Source organism: Maylandia zebra, linkage group LG6 (assembly GCF_041146795.1).
Source record: "Maylandia zebra isolate NMK-2024a linkage group LG6, Mzebra_GT3a, whole genome shotgun sequence".
Lineage (NCBI taxonomy): Eukaryota > Metazoa > Chordata > Actinopteri > Cichliformes > Cichlidae > Maylandia > Maylandia zebra.
Window position 1 is genome coordinate 6,917,123 of NC_135172.1, and position 23,960 is coordinate 6,941,082.

Sequence of the window (23,960 nt, forward strand, 5' to 3'; positions counted from 1 at the left end):
CCGATTTTTGAGTCGTGCGACCGATTTGGTGATCGGCCAGATTTTGGCCTTCATCGTGCATCGTGTAGTATACGTGGGGTAACGAGAAGTGATTAACACCTCGAGCAGCTCCTGATCATCAATCGCTCGTGAGCCGCTCACACTGCTCACGCGCAAACACGTAAACGTCGGTGAAAAAGACTGCGCAGCACGGCAGTGCAGCGTGTGATCTGGACACAAGTGATGGAGGCACAACTTGTAGAACTTTGGAAAGCTCATCCGAGCCTTTTCGATGTGGCATCACAAAATTATCACGACCACAACAACCGTGAAAATAGTTGGATCTACACTGCTGCTCAATCACAGCTGCCTGATCAATGTTTTTCATTAGCAATTTAGCAAAGTTGATGGTGGTGGTGTGTGTGTCTGTGTGAGTGAAAGACAGAGAGAGGGAGCGACAGATTTTCTGTTATAACCTTCATGTTATGGAGGCACAGTGTGAGCACTCAGGTCGCATCAGAGCATCGGGCCGTATAGTGTGAGACCTGCATCGTAACCTACCAACTTCTAACCCCTGTGAGTCAATCGTGCAGTTTGAGCAGGAGCTGAATAACGTGACTGAAAATCGCACAGTGTCTGCCCAGCTTTAGGTGTACTGTCGTCTGAGACTTGCACCGCAGTGTCGGCGTTTGTTTCCCTGTTGGCCATGCTTCTTGTTGTGGTCATCTGTTGTCTTCCGGTATTTTCTCCGTAAGCGACCTTTCATCGACCAATGAGATGAGCGGTAATCTGAATTGTCATACTCGAATTGTCATAAGTGTGCTGTCAGCTCATTGGTCACAAAGCAGGAGAGGGGCTGGGAATTATGTTTTCAAACAAAGCGTTAATTCCATAAACATTTATAGACTACTTTTGATTCTCACTGTATTACGGGACAAAGTGCGTCCCTTATTAGCTCAATACGGGACGTGTGCTTTTGTTTCTAAATACGGGACGATTCCGTATTTTAAGGGACGGTTGGCAACCCTACTTTAGGTGTACTGTCGTCCGAGACTTGCACCGCAGAGTCGGCGTTTGTTTCCCTGTTGGCCCTGCTTCTTGTTGTGGTCACCTGTTGTCTTCCGGTATTTTCTCCGAAAGCGACCTTTCCTCGACCAATGAGATGAGCGGTAATCTGAATTGTCATACTCGAATTGTCATAAGTGTGCTGTCAGCTCATTGGTCACAAAGCAGGAGAGGGGCTGGGAATTATGTTTTCAAACAAGGCGTTAATTCCATAAACATTTATAGACTACTTTTGGTTCTCACTGTATTACGGGACAAAGTGCGTCCCTTATTAGCTCAATACGGGACGTGTACTTTTGTTTCGAAATACGGGACGATTCCGTATTTTAAGGGACGGTTGGCAACCCTAAGCGTGAACGACCAAAGAGATCCTGGAACGAGATAATTGATAAAAAAAAAAAAAAAAATTCTTAGTACAAAGACTACGCCTACAAAATTATGAACATGGTAATAAATCCGGTCAATTTCTAGCAAACCAGCTAAAAATAAAGAAAGAAAAAACAACTATATGTGCTGTTCAAGATTCATCTGGGAACACAATATATGAACCGATACAAATAAACAACATTTTCAGGGATTTCTATAAAAGATTGTATTCACCACAAATAAACCCATCTAAAAAGGAAATTGATCAGTTTTTGGACAACATAACTCTTCCAAAATTATTAGACACTCAAGCAATGGCACTGGATTCACCACTGACATCAGGTGAACTCCAGGAAGCCCTGATAAGTATGCCCAATAATAAGGCTCCAGGTCCAGACGGCTTTCCTGCAGAATTCTACAAAGAATTCTGGACATTTTCTAGCACCAGTTTTTTACAGAACGTTGTTGGAAATCAAAGAAAAGGGCAGACTTCCATCAAATATGAATTCTGCAAACATTAATCTCCTGCTAAAACCAGGCAAAGACCCTGTATATCCCTCAAGCTATCGTCCAATATCCCTTATAAATGTAGACCTTAAAATAATCTGCAAAGCTCTCTCAAAGAGACTGGAGAAAATAACCCCCCTCTTAATTCATCCTGACCAAACTGGTTTCATAAAAGGTAGGCACTCATCAACAAATACACGTAGATTACTTAATTTGATAGACTACTCATACAGTAAAAACCTAGAAACTACAATATTCTCTTTAGACGCAGAAAAAGCATTTGACAGAGTTAACTGGAAATTTCTATTCGCAACTTTACACAAATTTGGTTTTGGATCCTCTTTCATAAACTGGTTAAAAATATTATATAATTCCCCAACAGCTTGTGTCAGAACAAATGACCAGACATCCTCCAGCTTCTGTCTCCTGAGGGGCACCAGGCAGGGATGCCCACTCTCCCCTTCACTGTTTGCAATTTTTATTGAACCACTAGCAGCAGCAATTAGACAGAATTCAGTAATTAAGGGCATAAAATGCAAGAACGTGGAACATAAAATCAGCCTTTATGCGGATGATGTGTTACTTTTTCTCCAAAACTCACAAACCAATATCTCTGGGGTGATTGAATTGATAAACTCTTTTGCAAGAATATCAGATTACTCAATTAACTGGTCAAAATCTACAGTCCTTCTGATTAATTGCTCCTTCCATAACTCCTTTTCTACACCACTGCAATCGGGAAATATAAAGTATTTAGGTATTAATGTTTCTCCCAAGCTTGCAGATCTAACTAAATTAAACCATATCCCACTTTTAAAGACAGTAGAAGGTGATCTGGCTAGGTGGAAATGTTTACCCATATCACTCATGGGAAGGGTTGCCGCTATAAAAATGATGGTCTTACCAAAAATAAATTATTTATTCTCAATGATCCCAACTAAACCGCCACAAGATTGGTTCAGATCTCTAGATTCATGTATGTCCAAATGCCTTTGGAAAAATAAACCTCCCCGTATAAGCTTAAAAACACTACAAAAGACCAAGGATAAAGGAGGACTAGAACTACCTAACTTTCAGCACTACTTCTTAGCCAACAGGCTTCAGTTTATCTCAGGATGGCTAAAACATACCCTCTTAGATGAACCTTGGCTAGATGTAGAACAAGCACTTTGCAATAATCTAGAGCTTATCAGCTCAAACATCCAACGACATGAATGCTTCAAAAGCGTCAACATCAGCTCTTCTCTGACAGCATGGTGGGAGTTTCTAAAATTGACGGAGTCTTTTTAATCCCATGCAAACGTACATCTATCTGGAACAACCCTGACATATTGTAAAACAATAATATGATAAACCTTTCAGATTGGAGTGGTAAAGGAATCAAATACTTAGAACATATACTAGAAGGAACAGAATTTATTCCATTTGACAGACTGGTTACACAATATGGGATCAACAAGAAAAGATTTTTAGAATATCAACAAATTAAATCCATAGTAAAAAAGAAATTTAAACCGGGTCAAGTTGAACTACAAACACCACCAAGTGTGGTTCAATTTCTTACTCTTAAAATCCCCAAATTACTATCTAAAATATACAGAATGCTTTCTAAAACAGATGAATCAATATCACTTCCTATTGCAAAATGGGAAGCGGATTTATCAGTTAACTTAGACCTAAACTTCTGGTCTCAGATTTGCTTAAAAACCTTTCATCTAATTAGAAATCCCAGTCTTCAATTAATTCAATACAAAATATTACATAGAGTGCACTATACAGGTCATCGGATGTTCAAGATGGGCTTTACGTCTACCAACAACTGCTCACACTGCCAAACCAATTCACCGGACAATTATATACACGCTCTTTGGTTCTGTCCACCAGTTCAGAGGTTTTGGCGCGAGATATGTGAAGACTTATCGAAGTGTCTGAAATGTAACATTCCAACTTCCCCTTTAGTGTGTTTGTTGGGCAGCTTAGATAATGTCACTACAGATAAGAATATAGCCCATATGGTTTTCACTGCCCTATGCATAGCCAAGAAAACAGTCCTCATGAACTGGAAAAATAAAAATAATCTTAATTCTAACCAATATAGAAATTATCTATTAGATTACATTAGTCTTGATACAGCCTCTGCCACCACATCAGATCAATTGCTCTGGGCTCCTTTGATCAGCTCCATCACCTAGCGGGGATGGGGGGTCATAGTTTGGTCCCACCTTCGCTGTTGTGATTGGTGTGGGGGTAGGGACAGGCTTAGGGCGTCGGGGGGTTCCCCAGGAGCATCTACCTTGGAGGGCTCAACCTGGGGTAGCGGTCATGGCCTATTAAGGGCTCTGTTGGCTCTTAGGTGACGGTTTCCTCGTGGCTGCGTGCAGTGGGGCTAGGGGAGGGTCTGTGCTGACGGACGTGGGTTACTGACCTGGTAGCCTGGCTGCCCCGGGGTGGGTCCGGGACGGGCGTGGGGTTGTGGGGGTACTCCGTCTCCGGGCTGGGGCCCTGGTTGGTGTGTTGCCGGGGTTGTGGGCGGGTGGGTGTATGGGGCCAGGGTGCCGCTCCATGTCCTCCTGGGTTTTAAATGCACCTTAGAACACACATGCATCAACAATACATATGAGCAGGCAGACGGAGGTCTGGAATCTTCTCACACCCCCGTTCTCTGCGGCCTGATGGAGCGGGGGTGCTAGGAGGAGGATTTGGCCGTTCGACTGGCGTCTGGAATGTGGGGCCTCCCTGCTGCTGCGGAGTCGGGGCGGTCTGCATCTCTCCACCCCAGGGAAAAGGGTAACACCACCTGGGTCTGGGTGCAGTTTCCCCCTCCAGCGGCAAGGGTACCTAGACCTGGGGCTTAGAGTACGCTTGGGGAGTGTGATTGTGTGTACAGTGTCTCTTTATGTCTGTCTCCACGTTGGGTGAGTGCCTGACATATGTGCCTGTATGTCTGTGTCCATATGTCAGGTCGGGTATCAGACGCCACCTCTCTAGGGACATCTCAGGCCCTCCAAGGTATGGAGGCCTATCTCCCACCACCACTTCCCCTGCCAGTGGCAGACGCCCACAGACATCGGTGCGTTGGTGGGTCTTTGTGTCCGGGGATGGGCGTCACACCGGCTCACTCCTTGGTGGCTGCTTATCGGGGCCTGGAGCCTGGGGCTCGCTCGGGCCACTTCGGGGGTGGGGTGCCCTCGGCCTCGGTCACTCTGGCGCAGCTGGCTGCCGGCGCTCCCTGGGCACGTCACTGCTTATGCTCCGCGGCTGCTGAGTGACCCCTCATCTGGGACTCTCCTCAGCTCTTTCTGGGATAGTGGCGCGGCTGCCCCTCTCTTGGTCTTCCTTGGTCTCTTGTGTTCTGAGAGCCTCCGGATGTCTGGAGTTTTGATCTCCTCTATACCTGCTTCATGCCCTGGTGGACGGGGCTGTGGCTCCCCACACCCTCTAACAGATATGTAGGAACATGTAGGAACCTTTTAAAAACAAGCGCATTCATGCTCACAGGTGTACAGACGGGTGCTCATACACAAAAAACTATACCCTTATTGGCTACGACCTTAAAGCGCACTGTGCGCTGTCGATCTTACACAATAATGTTTAACATTTAGTATTTACTGTTATATTGCCATAGATCATCATGATGTTGTTTATTCTATTGCTCTAGTTTCCTTCTGCTTGTTTTCTTTTTTCTTTCTCAACAGGTGATCCAGGAAAAGAAAAAGAGAAAAAAAAAGACAAAGGTGATGAAGCAGTCTTTTCTCACTATCTCTTTTCTCCTTTTTCTTTCCCTCTCCTTCTGTTAACTTTCTTCTCAACTGTTCTTCTTGTTTTTCTTTCCCGTCATCGGGTCCAGTCTGGCCTGATTACAATAACTAATAAAAATATAAAAATAACTAATAAAGATCAAATAAACTATGACAATCAAGATGACCAGTATAGCAAAAGGCCCACTTGGGAAAGTAAATCTGTTGGGCATTTTTCTTGGCCTTCAGACAATAATTCTGATTGCTACAGTGCCAGACAGGACACACACACACAAAAAAAAAAAAGCAGTTTATCGTGGATGTTGATGCGTCCGACACCGAAGTTGGGGCAGTTCTCTCCCAGCGGTCCGGGCCACAAGGTAAGCTCCAGCCATGCGCCTACTCCTCATGCCGACTCACCCCCACGGAGAGAAACTATGACATTGGCGACAGGGAGCTCCTGGCTATAAAACTTGCCTTAGAAGAATGGCGCCACTGGCTGGAGGGGGCGGAACAGCCTTTCCTCATATGGACAGACCATAAAAATTTAACTTACCTCAGAACGGCCAAAAGATTAAACTCATGGCAAGCCCACTGGTCTCCATTCTTCACTCACTTTGACTTCACTCTCTCCTATCGCCCAGGGTCACAGAATGTCAAGCCTGACGCGCTCTTCTGTCAGTGTTCCTTGGACACTGAAGCATCCTCTCCCGCCACTGTCCTGCCCCCTGCCTGCGTTTTAGGCGCTCTCATCTGGGACATTGAGGAGACTATCTGCCAGGCCCTCGCAGGGGACCCCAACCCAGGTACCGGGCCACCTGGGCGGCGCTTCGTCCCCGCTACCGCCCATGGGGCGGTCATTCATTGGATTCACACTGCACGATTTTCGTGCCACCCTGGCGTGAGTAGAACAATACAACTCCTTAGACGACATTTCTGATGGAAATTTCTAATAAAGGACATAAAGGAATATGTGTCAGCCTGTGCCGTTTGCGCTCACAACAAGCCATCCACTAAGCACCCCCTAGGTCAGCTCCACTCGCTCACAACACCTCACCGGCCTTGGTCTCACATCTCCCTTGATTTTGTTACTGGTCTCCCCAGCTCCTCTGGAAAGAGTGTCATTCTCACCGTCGTTGATAGATTCTCTAAAGCTGCTCACTTCATCCCACATCTAGCTCAGTTGTGTGCCGTTGAACCACTATGTGAAACTAAGTTAAATGAATGTGACATACAAAAAATTAACATACAAAGGGCCTGAAACCATGCTGACTTGAATTCAAGTTTTCTTTTAAATGACAAAATTTTGTTTTGGGGACAAATATATCTTTCAGCTTATAAAGAGGACAGGTTTCAGGACATGATTCAGTTGAACTCCAAGGAAAGATCTATCGGAAATTTTGGATTAAGTTGCGAGACTACAATCATCATATTTTGTCATCTAAGGATTCCCATTTGAAACAATAAATTTCATAAACACTCTAGGTGCGTGGAAGTGCTGAAGCAGGCTCTTCCTATTGTCCAGCTGATACTAAAAGTCCTTACCCTGAAAAACTCCTTGGTGGATCCAGAGTCCAGTGTTCCATATGCTATCTCCGTCTGCTTAGCCAAATCTTCAGCACTCTCAATGGGAGACACCATCCTCTCCACCGTGAGGAAGGCAGCCAGGTTAGCAGTGTATGATGAGATAATGATCAGAGTGAAAAACCACCACACCCCACCAACTATACGTCCTGAAAGAGACCTGCCCACATAAACACATGAATCAAATTAAACTGTTCTAGGACTCATGGCAAATTCATTCAATTACATCTTGAGGCACTTGTTGTTATGATTTGACACATTGTAGATTCTTACTGAAGGCATCAAAACTGTAAATGAACACACATGGAATTGTGTAATAAAAAGTGTGAAATAACTCAAACCATGTTTCATATTTAAGATTCTTCGTAACAGCCTTTGCTTTGATTACTGCTTTACACACTGTTGGCATTCTCTTGATGAGTTTCATGAGGTCGTCACTTGAAATGGTTTTTCAAGCATCTTGAAGGAGTTTCCAGAGATGCTGAGCACTTGTTGGCCTGTTTACCTTTACTCGGCGGTCCATTCCATCCGAAACCATTTCCTTTGGGTTTTAGGTCTCCTTCTTGGTTCTAAAAGTTCTAAAAGTAATGATGGACTGATAATTCTCTTAGCTGTCATTTCTACTTAGCTGATTGGTTCTTGCCATAATATGAATTTGAATAGCTGTCAAATAGAGCTGTCAGCTGTGTACCAACCTGACATCTGCTCAACACAACTGATGGTCCCAACTCCATTAAGAAGGCAAGGAATTCCACCACTGAACCCTGACAGGCACACCTGTGAGGTGAAACCATTTCAGGTGGCTACATCATGAAGCTCATTGAGAAAAGGCCAAAAGTTTTCAGCACTGTGAACAAAGCAAAGTGTGGCTACTTTCAGGAATCCAAAATACTGCTACATAATTCCATATATTTTGCTCCATATATTTGATGGAGCAAAATATATGGAGCAGAGAAACAACATTAAATGAGAAGGTGTGTCCAAACTTTTGACTGGTCATTGTGGATAAAGAAAATATTTTCAGCTGACAGACTACAGTGACTTGCCCAACACAGCTAGCTACAGCAGCAATGCCATAGTGGCAACAGCCTCACCCAAACTGGACAGTTTAACAATGACCACATACATCTCTTCATGGCCATAGTTAACATTACAAACATGATGCTATACCAAGTCAGTGTAAAAATATTAGGGTTGAAGTAGAACAGAACAATTGTAGCATGAACAGAGTTTCTAATGCACTTTTATCTCATTCAGTCTATGATAAGAACTGTGCCTGTTTTACAGCCCTTAATTAGTATTAATATTCAGTTCCTGATTAACGAGGCAGTGAATGTATATTAATATAATATACTGATTACAACATCGGGAGCTAATACCGTATATGACTATGAAATGTCAAGGGAATACCAACCTTGGTGAGATGTCACAACCCTGCCGCATGAAAGCACCCAAAGAAAACCAAAGAGAATTAAAGATCCCAAACTCATTGGTGGATTCAGTGGTTAATGGCAAGGCTCCATCTTCTGGCTCCTCAAGCGTCCATTCATAAGGGCTGAACCTGGATACCTACAGCAGCAAAGCATTAGAATGTCAACAGAAATACACAAATTACATAGATTGTTATAACAGGGTTTTCTAAAAGTTTGCAAAAAACAAGGCATTTCATTTTTTCCACTGTTTCAAAGAGCCCAGCCACAAAGTAGGTGCCTAGGCTGTGAAGAGGAGCTTCTGTCTAACTATACTGCCATAAAAAGACACAATTGCTCTTTAAGAAATGACACATTTTTAACTAAACTGCTCCTCTGTAGTGTACCTCCTCGTTGTTAAATCAGATTACATGTAATCAATTGATCATAAATATAAAATCTTTCTGAATCGAAGCAAGTTTCTAGTTTTCTATTAAATTAACCCTAAAGTTGAGGCAAGGAAGGTTGGGCTTCAAACTTGAACTACACTTTTTGAGACATAATACATTAGTCTCAATAAGTGTCAGTAGGTATTATGTCACTTATTTCAAACATAGTATTTATGCCTTCTTTTAACATAACCATATTAGGCACTGATACTTATGAAAACAGGATAGCACCTAAAAGAGGATTTCAACAAAGCATGCAAATTCATAATAGCAGGCTTACTTACCAGAAAGAGAACAACACTAACTCCTATGTAGGCAAAGACAATGCACATCCAGATTTCATAGGCCAGTGGGTCCAGAAAGGAGAAAACACCTGGTTTGGATTTTTGCGGCTTTTTAATCATGATGGAGATTCCCAAAGACATGAAGGGTTTGGAGAAATCTATCACCTCTTCACGGACAAGAGTGATTGTCAGGGGAGCAATAGCTATATCTGCTTTCTGTTGGAAAGTAGAGACACAGTGACAGGGACAATGTGATTGCTTCATGGACTTGGAAGAGCTGCTGCTACTACAGCGCTTTGGCAGTCGTTGTGATCACATAAGTGATTCTAGCCTACAAGCCACATTTAACTATACAATCATATAGTGTTTAATTCTACACACTGTAAGGACGTTCACCTAACTTTACATCCATATCTCTGGACTGAAGGAGAAAGTACCTGTAGAATACTGGAACATGCACAAAGAAGACTTTAGAGGCATGCACCAGGGGCCACATGCCTGAAACAATAGTTTCTATGATTTTTTTTCCTATGACTTAATGGTGATTTGTGTGATTAACAATTCAAGTACAGGTAAAATTTAAGATTATAATGGACCATAAGTTCCTAGAGCTCCAGATTTTTTCCTAGAGAACCAGCGAGAAGCACACATCATTCCAGGCATAGCAGATGGCCCAGTCAGTGATTGAGGTCAAGGGTCATGCCGTTTGGGCTCCTACTGGTCACCTCGAGAGGATTCCAGAACCACAGCAATAACCACGAAGGGGTTGGCGGAAATCCAGAAGGACCAGACTAAGAAGGCCAGAAGCCCTGACTTGGCTGAGTCAGAGAAACACCCAGACCTCAAAAAGGGGGCAGAATAATCCCCCGGTCTGTGGAAAAAGACCTCATGGTGGTCCACCCATGAGGTTAAAGTAAGAAGAGGAGAAGAGCACAGAGAATTGCCCGTCCCAGAAGATTAGTTGTTTAAATGTAAAGAAGGTCAAAAGCCCTTTAGACAGAGTTTCTAGTTTGAGCACAAAGGTGGAAGCTGAAAAGTAATGGGAGGTCTGAGAGTATTAGCTTTACTAATAGTTTGTGTGATTTTTATGTTATGTTAATTGCCCGAACACAGTGGTCATCCCACATTTGGTCCAGCCGTTAAAGGGGGACAGACTGTCCAGAGAGGGAAAGCGCGACAACTAAGAGAACTGACAGATACTGGGTATAGAAATATCAACCTGGGGTTAGATTGGCTAATTCAAAATATAAAGGAACAAAAGGTGTCAGACTGTGTGGCGTGCGTAGCCACCCGCCCACACCTGTTCACCGAACCTGGCCCTGTCTATTCAAATGACACGCGGGGATTTGGTTGTGTGCTTATAATAACCAGAAGTGCAATTCCACCAATTGATAATAAAACTACTCCGGGACCTTTTACCCGAAGAAACGCTAACTATACCTGTTTTGATTTTACAGTGAGCAGCAAGGGAAGTCAGAAGTATGACGTAGGAGAGATCCCAGCGGACTGGTGTACGGTGGTGTATCCAGCCCAAGGGAATGCCTCCAGGGGTAAACATGACATAAATTGGCCCGTGGGCAAGAGCGGGTTTGTACTATTATGCTGGGTAAAAAGGGGGTAAGGGTCTCAGGAAACAGGGCAAGGCAGCTCACAGCCCAGTGTAGATGCAAGGTGCTGTTCTGGACGTACACTTACTTGTTTGACTTATTTGTGGGGTTTTTAACATATATGGATGCAATAGGGGTGCCTAGGGGAGTAGCAGCATCAGAAGTATGGTGACCTTCTTTCGAAGGTCAAAAGGGGGAATTGTTGAAAATATATCATGAAGCAGTATTTCAGCAAAGGCCATATTAACCCAGCCGCTAATAAAATGTGCTAGATCATAGGGTATTACCAGAAGTGCTTTGATTGTAATTGCATACGTGCTTGCACAGCGACAGTCAGAACAGGATGGACTCAGGATGTGTCATTTACTATTATAAGACTCATAACGAGAACAACAGGAAACAGGTGGGGGTGAAAGGCAGTTAAGATAGATTTCTGAGTAATTGTAGAAGATCACCAAAAAAGGAATCGTGTCTAGCTGTCACTAACTGTAACTGATGCATGTTATGTTATCTGCTTATGCACGAAGGGGCGTGAACCCTGACATATAAAACTGTGTATCAAAGTGCTTCCTCTTTGAGAACTACACGGAAGGTGGTATTGTGTACATCTCCCTTGCATGCAAGCTAAATAAATAATTGTGGATTGACTAGACCTGCTCTGAGTATTGGTTGTTTGTTCTCAACCCAACATCAAAGAATTCGGGACAACTTCATGACCCAATAGCCTATTTTGAATGGAGGGGAGAGTAGGGAACTGTCTGTTGGTCTGGGTTCTTGTTACAAAAGATAAGAATATAGTGTGAACAGGAACAAAACAATAAATCTGGGCGATGAAGCTGGAATCCACCCCATCCTCTCCATTTTATCTATAAAATGGGGGATTGGATGGTATTAAATGGTTATTTGAGTCTCATCCAAGAATCTCATGTAATGAATTTGTTGAAAAATACGTTGTAACTCACTAAATTACTAAAGTTATTACACAGTGTTAGAGATGAAACCCCAACAATCAGCTAATCTTATATGAGGGAATTTTCTGAACTGGTGCTACATAAAGCTTAATTTTCCAGATTTTTCAGACTGCCTCCTCTAACTTAAATGATCGGAGTGTTTGGTCAGTTACTCAGATCTTTAATGAATGTTATTAATTACTATTAATACCAATTTAATCTAATTAAAAGTAAAGAAAATTTCAAGTTTAAAGTGTCATTCACACTGCAGGACGTGCAGCTGCAGTTGGTTGATGTCCACAAATTTCCAGGCATTTGGTTAAATGTGCTCATGCAATTCTAAGAGAGAGGCTCAGCAGAGATAAAATCTAGTACTTAACAATTTCTATTCCATGTCTTAAGTAATATTTATAAACTTTGCTTTGAACATGGTTTTCACACACCATTTTTGTTTTGCACTACCACCAATATTTAATTTGTCTCATGCTCAAGTTAAATAAAACATTCTGCTGTTTATTGTGCCTGTGTAAAGTCTTACCCCATATACCAGCTCTCCAACCATACCATTCCAGATTTTGGTTTCAGCATCTCTTGCTCCATATTTGCCATCTCCCACAATCCTCAGCTGGTAGCGTATCCCACAGTGCTTTGCAATCTCCGCAGCCAGGTCGACACAGTAACCTTGCATCAGTACAAACAGCCAAACAACAAAGTCGCTTATATGAGATACAAGAGTAGTGTGTAATTGAATATCACATATCTTAATATCAAATTTACTCTAAATTAACGGCACCTTATGTGTCTTGAAAAAGTTTTAAAAGTAAGGAAAAACATATGCTATTGTGGTATCATTGAGCTATCTTCATGGCACATACTTCAAACAACAAATTATTTTCATTAATACTTCAAGTAGAGGAATGAATAATGAAAGGTTTTATATGCAGAATGCTATACACACTGGTTGCCACTCACATGGTGCTACTTTAAATGGTGGCAGTAGCATTTGTATGTAATCTATAAATCCAATCCAACTTTATTTATATAGCATTTTAATATATATAAACAAAAAAAAAAAACCACCCAGCACGCCCCTGCGGGCGGTTTATCCTTCAAGCTCGGGTCCTCTACCAGAGGCCTGGGAGCTTGAGGGTCCTGCGCAGTATCTTAGCTGTTCCCAGGACTGCGCTCTTCTGGACAGAGATCTCCGATGTTATTCCCGGGATCTGCTGGAGCCACTCGCCTAGCTTGGGAGTCACCGCACCTAGTGCTCCGATTACCACGGGGACCACCATTACCTTCACCCTCCACATCCTCTCAAGCTCTTCTCTGAGCCCTTGGTATTTCTCCAGCTTCTCGTGTTCCTTCTTCCTGATATTGCTGTCATTCGGAACCGCTACATCGATCACTACGACCGTCTTCTTCTGTTTGTCTACCACCACTATGTCCGGTTGGTTAGCCACCACCATTTTGTCCGTCTGTATCTGGAAGTCCCACAGGATCTTAGCTCGGTCATTCTCCACCACCCTTGGGGGCATCTCCCATTTTGACCTCGGGACTTCCAGGTTATACTCGGCACAGATGTTCCTGTACACTATGCCGGCCACTTGGTTATGGCGTTCCATGTATGCCTTGCCTGCTAGCATCTTGCACCCTGCTGTTATGTGCTGGATTGTCTCTGGGGCATCTTTACACAGCCTGCACCTGGGGTCTTGCCTGGTGTGATAGACCCCAGCCTCTATGGATCTTGTACTCAGAGCTTGTTCTTGTGCTGCCATGATTAGTGCCTCTGTGCTGTCTTTCAGTCCAGCTTTGTCCAGCCACTGGTAGGATTTCTGGATATCAGCCACCTCCTCTATCTGCCGGTGGTACATACCGTGCAGGGGCCTGTCCTTCCATGATGGTTCCTCGTCTCCCTCCTCTTTCTTGGGTTTCTGCTGCCTGAGGTATTCACTGAGCACTCGGTCAGTTGGGGCCATCTTCCCAATGTATTCTTGGATGTTCGTTGTCTCATCCTGGACTGTGGTGCTGACACTCACCAGTCCCTGGCCCCCTTCCTTCCGCTTAGCATACAGCCTCAGGGTGCTGGACTTGGGGTGAAACCCTCCATGCATGGTAAGGAGCTTTCTTGTCTTTATGTCAGTGGCTTCTATCTCCTCCTTTGGCCAGCCTATTACCCCAGCAGGGTACCTGATCACGGGCAGGGCGTACGTGTTGATGGCCCGGATCTTGTTCTTACCATTCAGCTGACTCCTCAGGACTTGCCTGACCCTCTGCAGGTACTTGGTGGTTGCAGCCTTTCTAGCGGCCTCTTCATGGTTCCCATTTGCCTGCGGGATCCCCAGGTACTTGTAACTGTCCTCTATGTCTGCAATGTTGCCTTCTGGTAGTTCAATCCCCTCAGTTCTGACTACCTTCCCTCTCTTTGTTACCATCCGACTACACTTCTCCAGTCCGAACGACATTCCAATGTCATTGCTGTATAGCCTGGTAGTGTGGATCAGTGAATCGATGTCTCGTTCACTCTTGGCATACAGCTTGATGTCATCCATGTACAGGAGGTGGCTGACAACTGCTCCGTTCCGTAGTCGGTATCCGTAGCCAGTCTTGTTAATGATCTCACTGAGGGGGTTCAGGCCTATGCAGAACAGCAGTGGGGACAGAGCATCTCCTTGGTAGATCCCGCACTTGATGGTGACTTGTGCTATGGGCTTGGAGTTGGCCTCTAGTGTTGTACGCCACATCCCCATTGAGTTCCTGATGAAGGCTCTTAGGGTCCCATTGATCTTGTACAATTCTAGGCATCCAGTATCCAGCTGTGGGGCATCGAGTCATAGGCCTTCTTGTAATCAATCCAGGCAGTGCACAGGTTGGTCAGTCTGGTCTTGCAGTCTCGGCTGACTGTTCTGTCTACTAGTAGCTGGTGTTTTGCGCCTCTGGTATTCTTGCCAATTCCTTTCTGTGTCCCACTCATGTATTGACCCATGTGCCTGTTCATCTTAGCCGATATGATGCCTGACAGGAGCTTCCATGTAGTACTGAGGCAGGTTATTGGTCGGTAGTTGGAGGGGACCGGTCCCTTCTTGGGGTCCTTGGGGATCAGGACCGTCCGACCTTCGGTTAGCCATTCCGGGTGTCTCTCGTTAACTAGCAGCTGGTTCTTTTGTGCTGCCAGACGCTCGTGGAGTGCAGTCAGCTTCTTTAGCCAGTAGGCGTGAACCATGTCGGGCCCTGGTGCTGTCCAACTCTTCATACTGGAGACCCTTTCTTGGATATCTGCCACTGTGATGGTTACTGGACCCTGTTCAGGGAGGTCGCTGTGGTCTGCCCTCAGATCCACTAGCCACTGAGCATTGCCGTTATGGGTTGCATCCTTCTCCCATATGCTCTTCCAGTATTGCTCCATCTCCAGCCTTGGTGGTGCTGTTCTCTTATTATTGTTCCCTTGCCACTGAGAGTACACCTTTGCTGGTTCTGTGGAGAACAGCTGGTTTATTCTCCTGCCTTCTGTCTCTCTGGTGTACCTCCTCAAGCGGCTGGCCAAGGCTGTGAGTCTTTGCTTGGCAGTTTCCAAGGCCTCAGGTATGGACAGCTTGCTGTATTTCTTATGCACCTTCTTTGTCGCACCTTTCTGCAACTCCGTTAGTTGGCTAACCTCCCTCCGTGCTACTTTGATCTTGCCCTCTAGCCTCCTTCTCCATGGAGGGTACTGCCCCTTGTGGCTGTTCAACTTGTAGCCAAGCATCTCACTGATCACTGCTGCCGTATTGTAGATCAGCTTGGGGTAATGTGCTCACGTTTGCGTGTCCTTGTCAGCAGGTGAGCAGCAGTATTCTGGACCATTTGCAAGCGTGATTGTGAAGCCTGATCAATACCAATATAAAGCGCATTACAATAATCAAGGCGAGTGGGCACAAATGCGTGTAAAACTCTCTCGAAGTCATAAAAAGAAATAAAAGGTTTGACTTTAGAAAGCTGCCTCAACTGAAAAAAGCTATTTCTCACCACTGTATTTATTTGTTTGTCCATTTTAAGAGCTGTGTCAATTGTTACTCCAAGGTTGGAAACAATTGGTTTCACACAGGAAGTGAGAGGACCCAAGTCAGATGGAGGCACACCAGGGCCACTCGGCCCAAATATAATGACCTCTGTCTTCTTTTCATTAAAATTAAAAAAATTCAGAGCCAGCCATGCTCTGATATCTTTAAGACATTCTAAAATAGGCCTGAGGGGGTTAGGGTCATTGTGTTTCAGGGGTAAATAAATTTGACAGTCGCCTGCATAAAAATGATATGGAATTTTATGTTTTTTAATAATATGGCCAAGGGGAAGTAAATACATGCTAAAAAGAAGGGGCCCAAGGATGGATCCTTGGGGTACACCACATGGGAGGGGGGCGGAAGATGAATAAAATTTACCAAGTGAGACAGAGAAACTTCTGTCAGACAGGTATGACTTGAACCACTCCAAGGCAGTGCCTCTAATTCCAACATGATGTTCTAGGTGAGAAATCAAAATGTTTTTGTAAACTGTTGCCACTCCTCAACCTCGGCCGTAGTCCTCGGTGAGTTAAAATAGGAACAGTCTGGCGGTAATAGTTCCGAGAAAGCGCTTAACTCACCGTCACTTAGCCAGGTTTCTGTCACACAGAGGAAATCCAGATTATGAGAAGTGAAGAAATCCTTCAATATGAACGTTTTATTTGCTAACAACTTAGCGTTACCCAGAGCAATCCGGGTAGGGTCCATCATTGCGGTGACAGCCATCCAAGAAACCTGTTTCACTGGATTCTGCGAATTTACTCCACCGCAGCGAAGACGAGGTAAGAGAAGGCGGGGACGCAGGATCTCCTCAGCCGAGCTGACAACAGGTACCAGCTAGGTGGCAATAGGTTCCAGGAAGCAACGGGGGATGAAACGCCAGTGCAAAGGTCGGATTTCCGCCAGAGTGCATTGGGAAACTGTTCTGTCTCTGCCAGATGAAAAACCTAAATATGATTTCAATTTCACTAACAGCCCGCTGCGTTTTCTCCGACGTTTAAAGCGCTTCTTATGAGATGGGGTAGGGGTGTAGCCTAGGTGAGCCGGTACTCCAGAGAGTAGCGGAGGTGGGAAAAAGTCCTGTCCATCAGCGCTAGTCCTTACCAGTTTCTCTGTGGCAAGTCGAATATTTAAGAGAGTTTCACGATTGTAGATCAGTAGAGAGTCAGCGTTGTTCAATAAAAGTGACAAAAACAATATAAACACGCAGAGCAAAAGTGGATCCGACAGCCATGGACGGCGAGCCATGCACTCCGGCGCCATCTTGGATGTAGGACTTGGCTCTACTTTACTTTACATCTTAATGCATGCGCCATCATCCAGGCAAGGAAATCCCAAAGGTTGATTCTGTCCATGTGGACGTAGTGTTGTCATTTAGATAAATGCTTCATCACTCATCCAAGTGACACTTTCTCCCACTGAAAACACTACGTCCACATGGACAGAATCAACCTTTTGGGATTCTGTACTGAACGTCCAGTTTCAGTCAGTCTCAATACAGAATACTGATATGACAATTTTGGTCTAGATTTTTTGGTTTAAATAACAAATAAAACGTTTTACTGTACTGTAAATAACTTTTCAAACATTTTTTATGAGTATCATATAGACATATAGTACCTGATGTAACGTACCTTCATAACGGTCATTGTCTTGAAACAATTCAGCATTCTTCTTTAGCATCACATACGGTGCTTCCTATATACACAAACACATTGAAATGTTAACAATACAGTAGACTGGAGTATGAATGTGTGTGAGTATAGATAGAAAGCACTTAAAGGCATAAAATAGGTGCTTGTGTAAATGAGTGAATGAGTGCTCAGAGTAGTATCTTGCCCAAGGATGTTTGGCATGCAGCAGCCAGGAATCAACCAACAGTCTTCCAATTAGTAGATGAAAAGAACACTAAATAATACAGAATACTGAAATAAAATGCAAGATTATTAAAAATGCTAACTAGAATCCCCTAAACATCTCCAAAACTCAAAACCCTGGATCTAAACCCATGGCACTGTTTGTAACACAGTGGACCATCTCTTAAATTAGATCTCACTTTGTTGTTGTGAGATCATGCAAAATCTTGATGCTGTGTAAAAAATGTACAGACCAATCTCAAAGTAACATTTTACAGCAAAACTCTTAGAGAAGATTGTCTTCAGCTTCTTAAAAACAACATCCTTGAAAGAAATTCAGTCAGCATCACAATACTATGACTGTGTATTAGGTTACAAATTACATCTTAAAAACTGCTTGTATGGTGAATGTTCTAGTCTTGCACTACCTCACATAAGTTCAGCATTTCATACAACAGGACATCAAATTCTGGCTGCAGCACTGGGACGGTGTCTGGGACATCTCTGTGGTGGTTTAGACAAACTGTAAGTTTTTTGTTTCCATTGGTGACCGCAGGTCTGTGTAGTCTGGACTGAACTGTGGAGTCCCCCAGGGGACCTATCCTTTTTTCGATTATTTATGGTACCATTTGGTCACAATATACAGAGATACAACATTTCATTCGACTGTATCAAGAAGACTGAGATCCCTCAGCTCAGCTCCAACCAGAAATTAAGTAAATTAATTTAGTAACTCCAGCCTTTGTGGGTGTTATAATGTAACACAGAGCGACAGAGTTTTATGTATGCACTTTCAATGGGCAGTTATTCCTGCTGCAATCAAATCAGAAACCTGATCAAAACATAATCAAGAATTAACAAGCTGAATAATTTAATTTAAGGTGAATAAGAACATAATCATTACAATGAAATAATTCTAATGTTAAGAATTTGTTTTCTGTGCAGATGTGACCTTGAGCTCTGTGTGTGTGTGTGTAAGGAGTTAGACTAAACAATTGTCTGGGTGTGAGTAGAGTAGGCAGAAAGACAGAGAAATAGAAAGGTTTTTTTTTTTTTTAATCATGAACAACCAGAAAAAGTCGTTTTAAATGTAATGTGACTGCAGATCTTAACAGGTGTTAAAAAGAGAAGACAAGAAAAACAGATTTTTGGACAAAAAGAAGTAATCAGAAATGAAAAATACATAGAATGATAGAGGGAAACCACATATTTCTTTTTAACATGATAAGAAATCATGTTGGTATTATGCAAACTGAAGTATAGTGTTGAATAAACATGACAATTGTAATAAAATAACTTTTGCTATAGAGAATGAGGGGAGGGGAGGGGAGAAAGAGAAGAGGGAGAACCTCCCTCTTTTGTGAGGTTGTTATAGAATATTCTCCCTTTAAAAATTAAAAGATCTGTCACGGACCCGGCTCCGGGGACTCAGGGTCCGTGAGCAGTGTGGACTATTATTTCTATTATTTGATGTGTGTGTCTTCTGCACGATGCTGTCATGTCTATGTTCCACATGTTGTATGTGTAGGCAGGGTGTGTGTGTATATGTGTGTTTCTGCGGGTGTAGCCATAGCTGGACTGGCCATCGGGCATACCGGGCATTTCTGGTGGGCTGATGGTGATTTTTCGTTTTTATGGGCCGATGGTTTTTGTTTTGTTTTTTTTCGTTTTTTTCCCGTAACGGTATAAACACTGAAAGGTGGTGGATTGGCCAGATGCTGGGAGATGTGTAAAAATAACTCAGTTGTTTGGTGGTGGTTATTGCGGAGCTTCCACAGATTCAGTAACATTAGCAAGTGGTGGAGGCCAGCAGATGCAACACGCTGGCAGGTGGATGACGGAAAGGCAGGAGGAGCAGAGACCCGAGGCGGTGAATTGAACTTCAGGTAAGAAGTTATGAGCTGCAGTCTATCTGGGTCAGATATAAACCAAGTTTAGGTGGAGTTTATTTTCATTATGCTGACTTTTTACAGTCAGTTACAATAACTCGTACTGCGTACTAGCTAGCATGACGGAATTTCTATACAGCTGGGCGGGTGCTATGATGTTAATGATGTTGAACTTGTTTTATCTTATTTTATTTATAACTTCTTACCTGAAGTTCAGTTCACCTGACACTCTCGGACCAGCGGCCGCTTTGGGTCTCTCCTCTTGCCTCCCTTTTCCTTCATCCACCTGCTGGCTTCCACCACTTGCTAATGTTATTGAATCTGTGGAAGCTCCGCGATAGCCACCACACAAAGTAACGAATAACGAGCCTATCTAAATTCCAGTAACGAGTAACGCGTTCCCGGTTTTGGCATAATAACTAGTTACCGAGCTCGTTACCACAATAATAACGTAGTTACTGTAAGACGCAACACCTGCACAAACAAACACATGGACATGCAAGTTCGTAACAAACGCGTTACTTAATAACGCGTTAGTCCCAACACTGCTGAATGCTTTCGGCAGATTTCCATGTGTACATCTGTAATGTCTGTATCATACAAGGCTTGAATAATCTGGTCCCATTTTATCTTAAAGACCTCATAGTACCATACTATTCCAATACAGCACTTCACTCTCAGACTGCTGATGTACTTGTGGTTCCTAGCGTATTTAAAAGTAGAATGCAAGGCAGAGCCTACAGCGTTCATGCCCCTCTTCTGTGGAACAAGATCCCAGTTTGGAATCAGGAGACAGACAGCCTCTTCAAAATTTCATGCTATTTTTTCACATTTTGGATCATCTTTACTACTGCACTATTAGAGAATAGAAGACAGAAAACGTTTGACATTGACTGACATGGTCAATTGTAACTCTATTCATGGGTTACCAGTATCGTTGTAACGATGACAGTCTTATTTTCCATTCCCATTGTGTCATTTGGGTAAAGGTCTGACTTTGTCAGAACCATCTTATCCACCTCATTCCAATACCCAATCTGTGAACAGACACAAGTAAGGTTATGCAAATATCTTGCACATACAAGCTAGAAAATGTGTTCTAATGATACATATTATGGCAACCTGATGTTTTAGTTACCTTAACAGGTCCATTGTTCCTAAGCTCCATGATTGTCACCGAATAGTTGATCCTTTTCCCGTACTGGTCAAACTGTATATTCCCTGTTAAACCATCTACATGCACCTGCATACACATTATTTGAATTATTAATGGCACAGCTTAAGAATGAAATTCAGTCAATTAAATTACAAAAATTAAAATGAAAATAGGCACTTTCTGGATCTCATGCACACCCACACCTCATGCACACCTGGTGGCTATAGTAGGATAAGTTAACAAAGGGAAACCCTACTTTTGGTCATCTTCACTGGTACCTTCACCACACACTACTTCCACTCAAACAAATGACTGATTGTGTTGCTAGAACAATTTTCAAATGATTATATTTTCAATTATATTTTCAAACATTAAATTTTAATAGCTTTTGACAAGTAACCAAATAAAAGACAGCAAGATTTTTCAACAACATCTCTGATCTAAACTCTTACACCTAGCTTTTATGATTTCTTCTTTGTGCATTCAAACTAAAGACATTCAAATCCTTTTTACCTGTTTGAGGGCACGCTCAATTTCCACCCCTTGCGCCCAGGGCACTGCTGGATTAGCTAGACAGTCCCCACTGTTGCCACGACGACTTATATCTATTCTTTGCTTGTGCAGGAATCGGAATGCCTCAGTCATCACATGGACTGCATCATAGGTGAGGGCTGAAGTATACTGAAGGACAAAAATAATGGCAAAAAATATAGTTTGGGGACATTTTACTTCATTTAACAGTTGCAATAAAGGCAATGCTGCAAGGGACCAACTGGCCAGGTGTCCAACCAGGGAGCTGTCTCTTAAGGAATTCTAACCTATGTCAAAATGTCTGATGTTGACTGTGAATCTCATAGAATTAACACGAAATTTCAGGTGATTGGATCAGTTTGAAAGGCAAAAGGCACCTGCAGGTGACGACGTATCGTCGACATTGTTGTGTTTGTTGGGGAGAAAACTTAGAAACATACAGTACAGCACTTCAGAGTCACACTGACAGCGATTGAAGATTTATGGAAATTTGACAAGCTGAACGCATTCTGTACTGTCAGGAGACACGGCGCAAGATTGACTGATATTAAAAAAAAGCATGCAAAATTGCAAACACAAAAAAAAAAATATGCGAAACAGCGAGACTGCAAATGGTGAACCATGATATAGCAAGGGACCACTCATCAAGCATCAGCCAGATCTTTCTAACATAGGTTAGAATTCAAGGGATGAAACTATGACAAGGTTTCATCCCTTGTCATAGTACAGACTACATATGGCATGAACTAACGAGCCTCCAAGCTGACATTTTTTATGTTGAATGTGGTGCAGTATTTTATTTGCCAGCTAAAAAGAAGGCAAAGAAGCTCTCAAACCCATTGATCATTTTCATATATGCCTCAGTCTAGCCTGAAATCTTCTAGAATTCCCTAGAAGTGCTACAGGTGTGACTTTTAATTTTAATGCACACCTAAGTCATGTACAACTCACTTTGATTAACTCAAGCTGTATGTATTATACTTGTTTATGTATTATACTAAAGATTACTTGATATTAGAATACATTTTTGCTGGCCTGATTCTTAGACCATCTCCCGGCAATCTTAATCCATTTCTTATAGCATATAACTTTTGCTGAAATAACTAAAACTCCACTAAATTAAACAAAAAAAAGATTGTTGGATGTCCAAATCTTACTCTAATCCTTATATCAGCTCCAGGATACTCCTTTTCTTCCAAAGCCTCCCATCGCTGATCAAACTTTGCCACCACAGGATCATCAAAATCTACAATCTGAAAGCCAGACACATTTGCACCTCCATACTGGATTTTAGAGAGGTCACCATCCACAAAACCCTGGAACAAGATCAACAAAATATACAATTACTGAAATTTACAAAAAGTTTATTTAATACTAATATGCAAACACTATTTTCTTCTCTGCTAAGATCTCATGCAGAGCAAATGATGTGCCTCCAGCTATTTTTCAGAGATTTACTTAGAGCAAAGGTGTTAAACATAAGGCCAGAATCAGCAACATCTAAAAATACTGTTGAATGACACTGAGAATAGTCACAAAAGCAATCTAGTCCGCATGCCAATAGAGAAACGAGATATGGAATGAGTTATGACTAGTATACTCAGCAACTACTGCTCTATTATATAAATTGCAGTAGTGCAAGCAAAAGGTAGTCTTCTCACAGCATGTCTAAATGTGACTGCCTGCTTTAGGATCCCAGTTACTAAGTGTAAACCTGTTATTAGATCCTAATCTAAACTGAGTTATGTAAACCGTCGTTATTGTTAAACAGTCATACATAAATGGCCTGCAGTACATACATAAATATACTTGGTCAGCCTCATTTAAAGACTGGAAAATGACTCACCAAGTTTGCGATGATATAGTGATATCCTTTCACGTGCCTGCCTATAGTGATCACCTGGTGAATAAGAGGAAGAGGTTATGTCAGCAATAAACAACAATTTTAAATGGTTAACAGGTTAATTATCCTAACCCAGAAAGAAAAACTAGATGCTTCAATTCACTGGAAAAAAAAATCATAATTTTTGGAGATACATGGTATGTAATTTTATTTATATAACACTTTTCTACTCTTACTAACCAGTCATAGAACATCACATTTTCAAATTCAAATTCAAATTCAAATTCAAATTTTATTTGTCACGTACACAGTCATACACAGTACGATATGTAGTGAAATGCTTGGACAACTGCTCGTGACCTAAAGAAAACAAAAAAGGAAAGGCTATGAATAAGATAGGAAATAAATATGAAAAATTAAAAAGGGTAAATTTAACTAGGAAGGAATAAAATATAAATTAAGGTTAAAAATGAAATAACTGTACAACACAAATTAGAATGAAGGGTAAATTTAACTGGGAAGAATAAGATAAAATATATAAATTAAAGTTGAAAATAAAATAACTGTACAACAAAATACACAATACACAATATAGAACTATATAAGAATGTATGAAGAAATCTAAATATAAATAAATATATACACAATAACAGCAGCTGTACAAGTATTAACCGGAAATGAAGAATGTAGTGACCAGTGTTGTGCAAAACC

General features: G+C 42.4%; 1 protein-coding gene across 6 annotated transcripts in view; it reads right to left on the minus strand.

Annotated features, from left to right (window-relative positions):
• The window catches only part of LOC101477932 (glutamate receptor 2), a 116,846-nt gene that overhangs the window by 64,441 nt on the left and 28,445 nt on the right, over positions 1-23,960 (minus strand). For all 6 annotated transcript variants that reach the window (XR_013098825.1, XR_013098826.1, XM_024802864.2 and 3 more), the window contains exons 6-15: positions 23,253-23,306; positions 22,564-22,722; positions 21,389-21,556; positions 20,858-20,962; positions 20,649-20,756; positions 17,609-17,672; positions 12,476-12,618; positions 9,381-9,596; positions 8,653-8,807; positions 7,200-7,398 (exon numbers count right to left, since the gene is read on the minus strand). Coding sequence is in view for 4 of the 6 variants with exons in the window: in XM_024802864.2 (XP_024658632.1) it covers positions 7,200-7,398; positions 8,653-8,807; positions 9,381-9,596; positions 12,476-12,618; positions 17,609-17,672; positions 20,649-20,756; positions 20,858-20,962; positions 21,389-21,556; positions 22,564-22,722; positions 23,253-23,306 (1,371 nt within the window). In the remaining 2 variants the exon portion in view is untranslated. The remainder of the gene's footprint in view (positions 1-7,199; positions 7,399-8,652; positions 8,808-9,380; positions 9,597-12,475; positions 12,619-17,608; positions 17,673-20,648; positions 20,757-20,857; positions 20,963-21,388; positions 21,557-22,563; positions 22,723-23,252; positions 23,307-23,960) is intronic.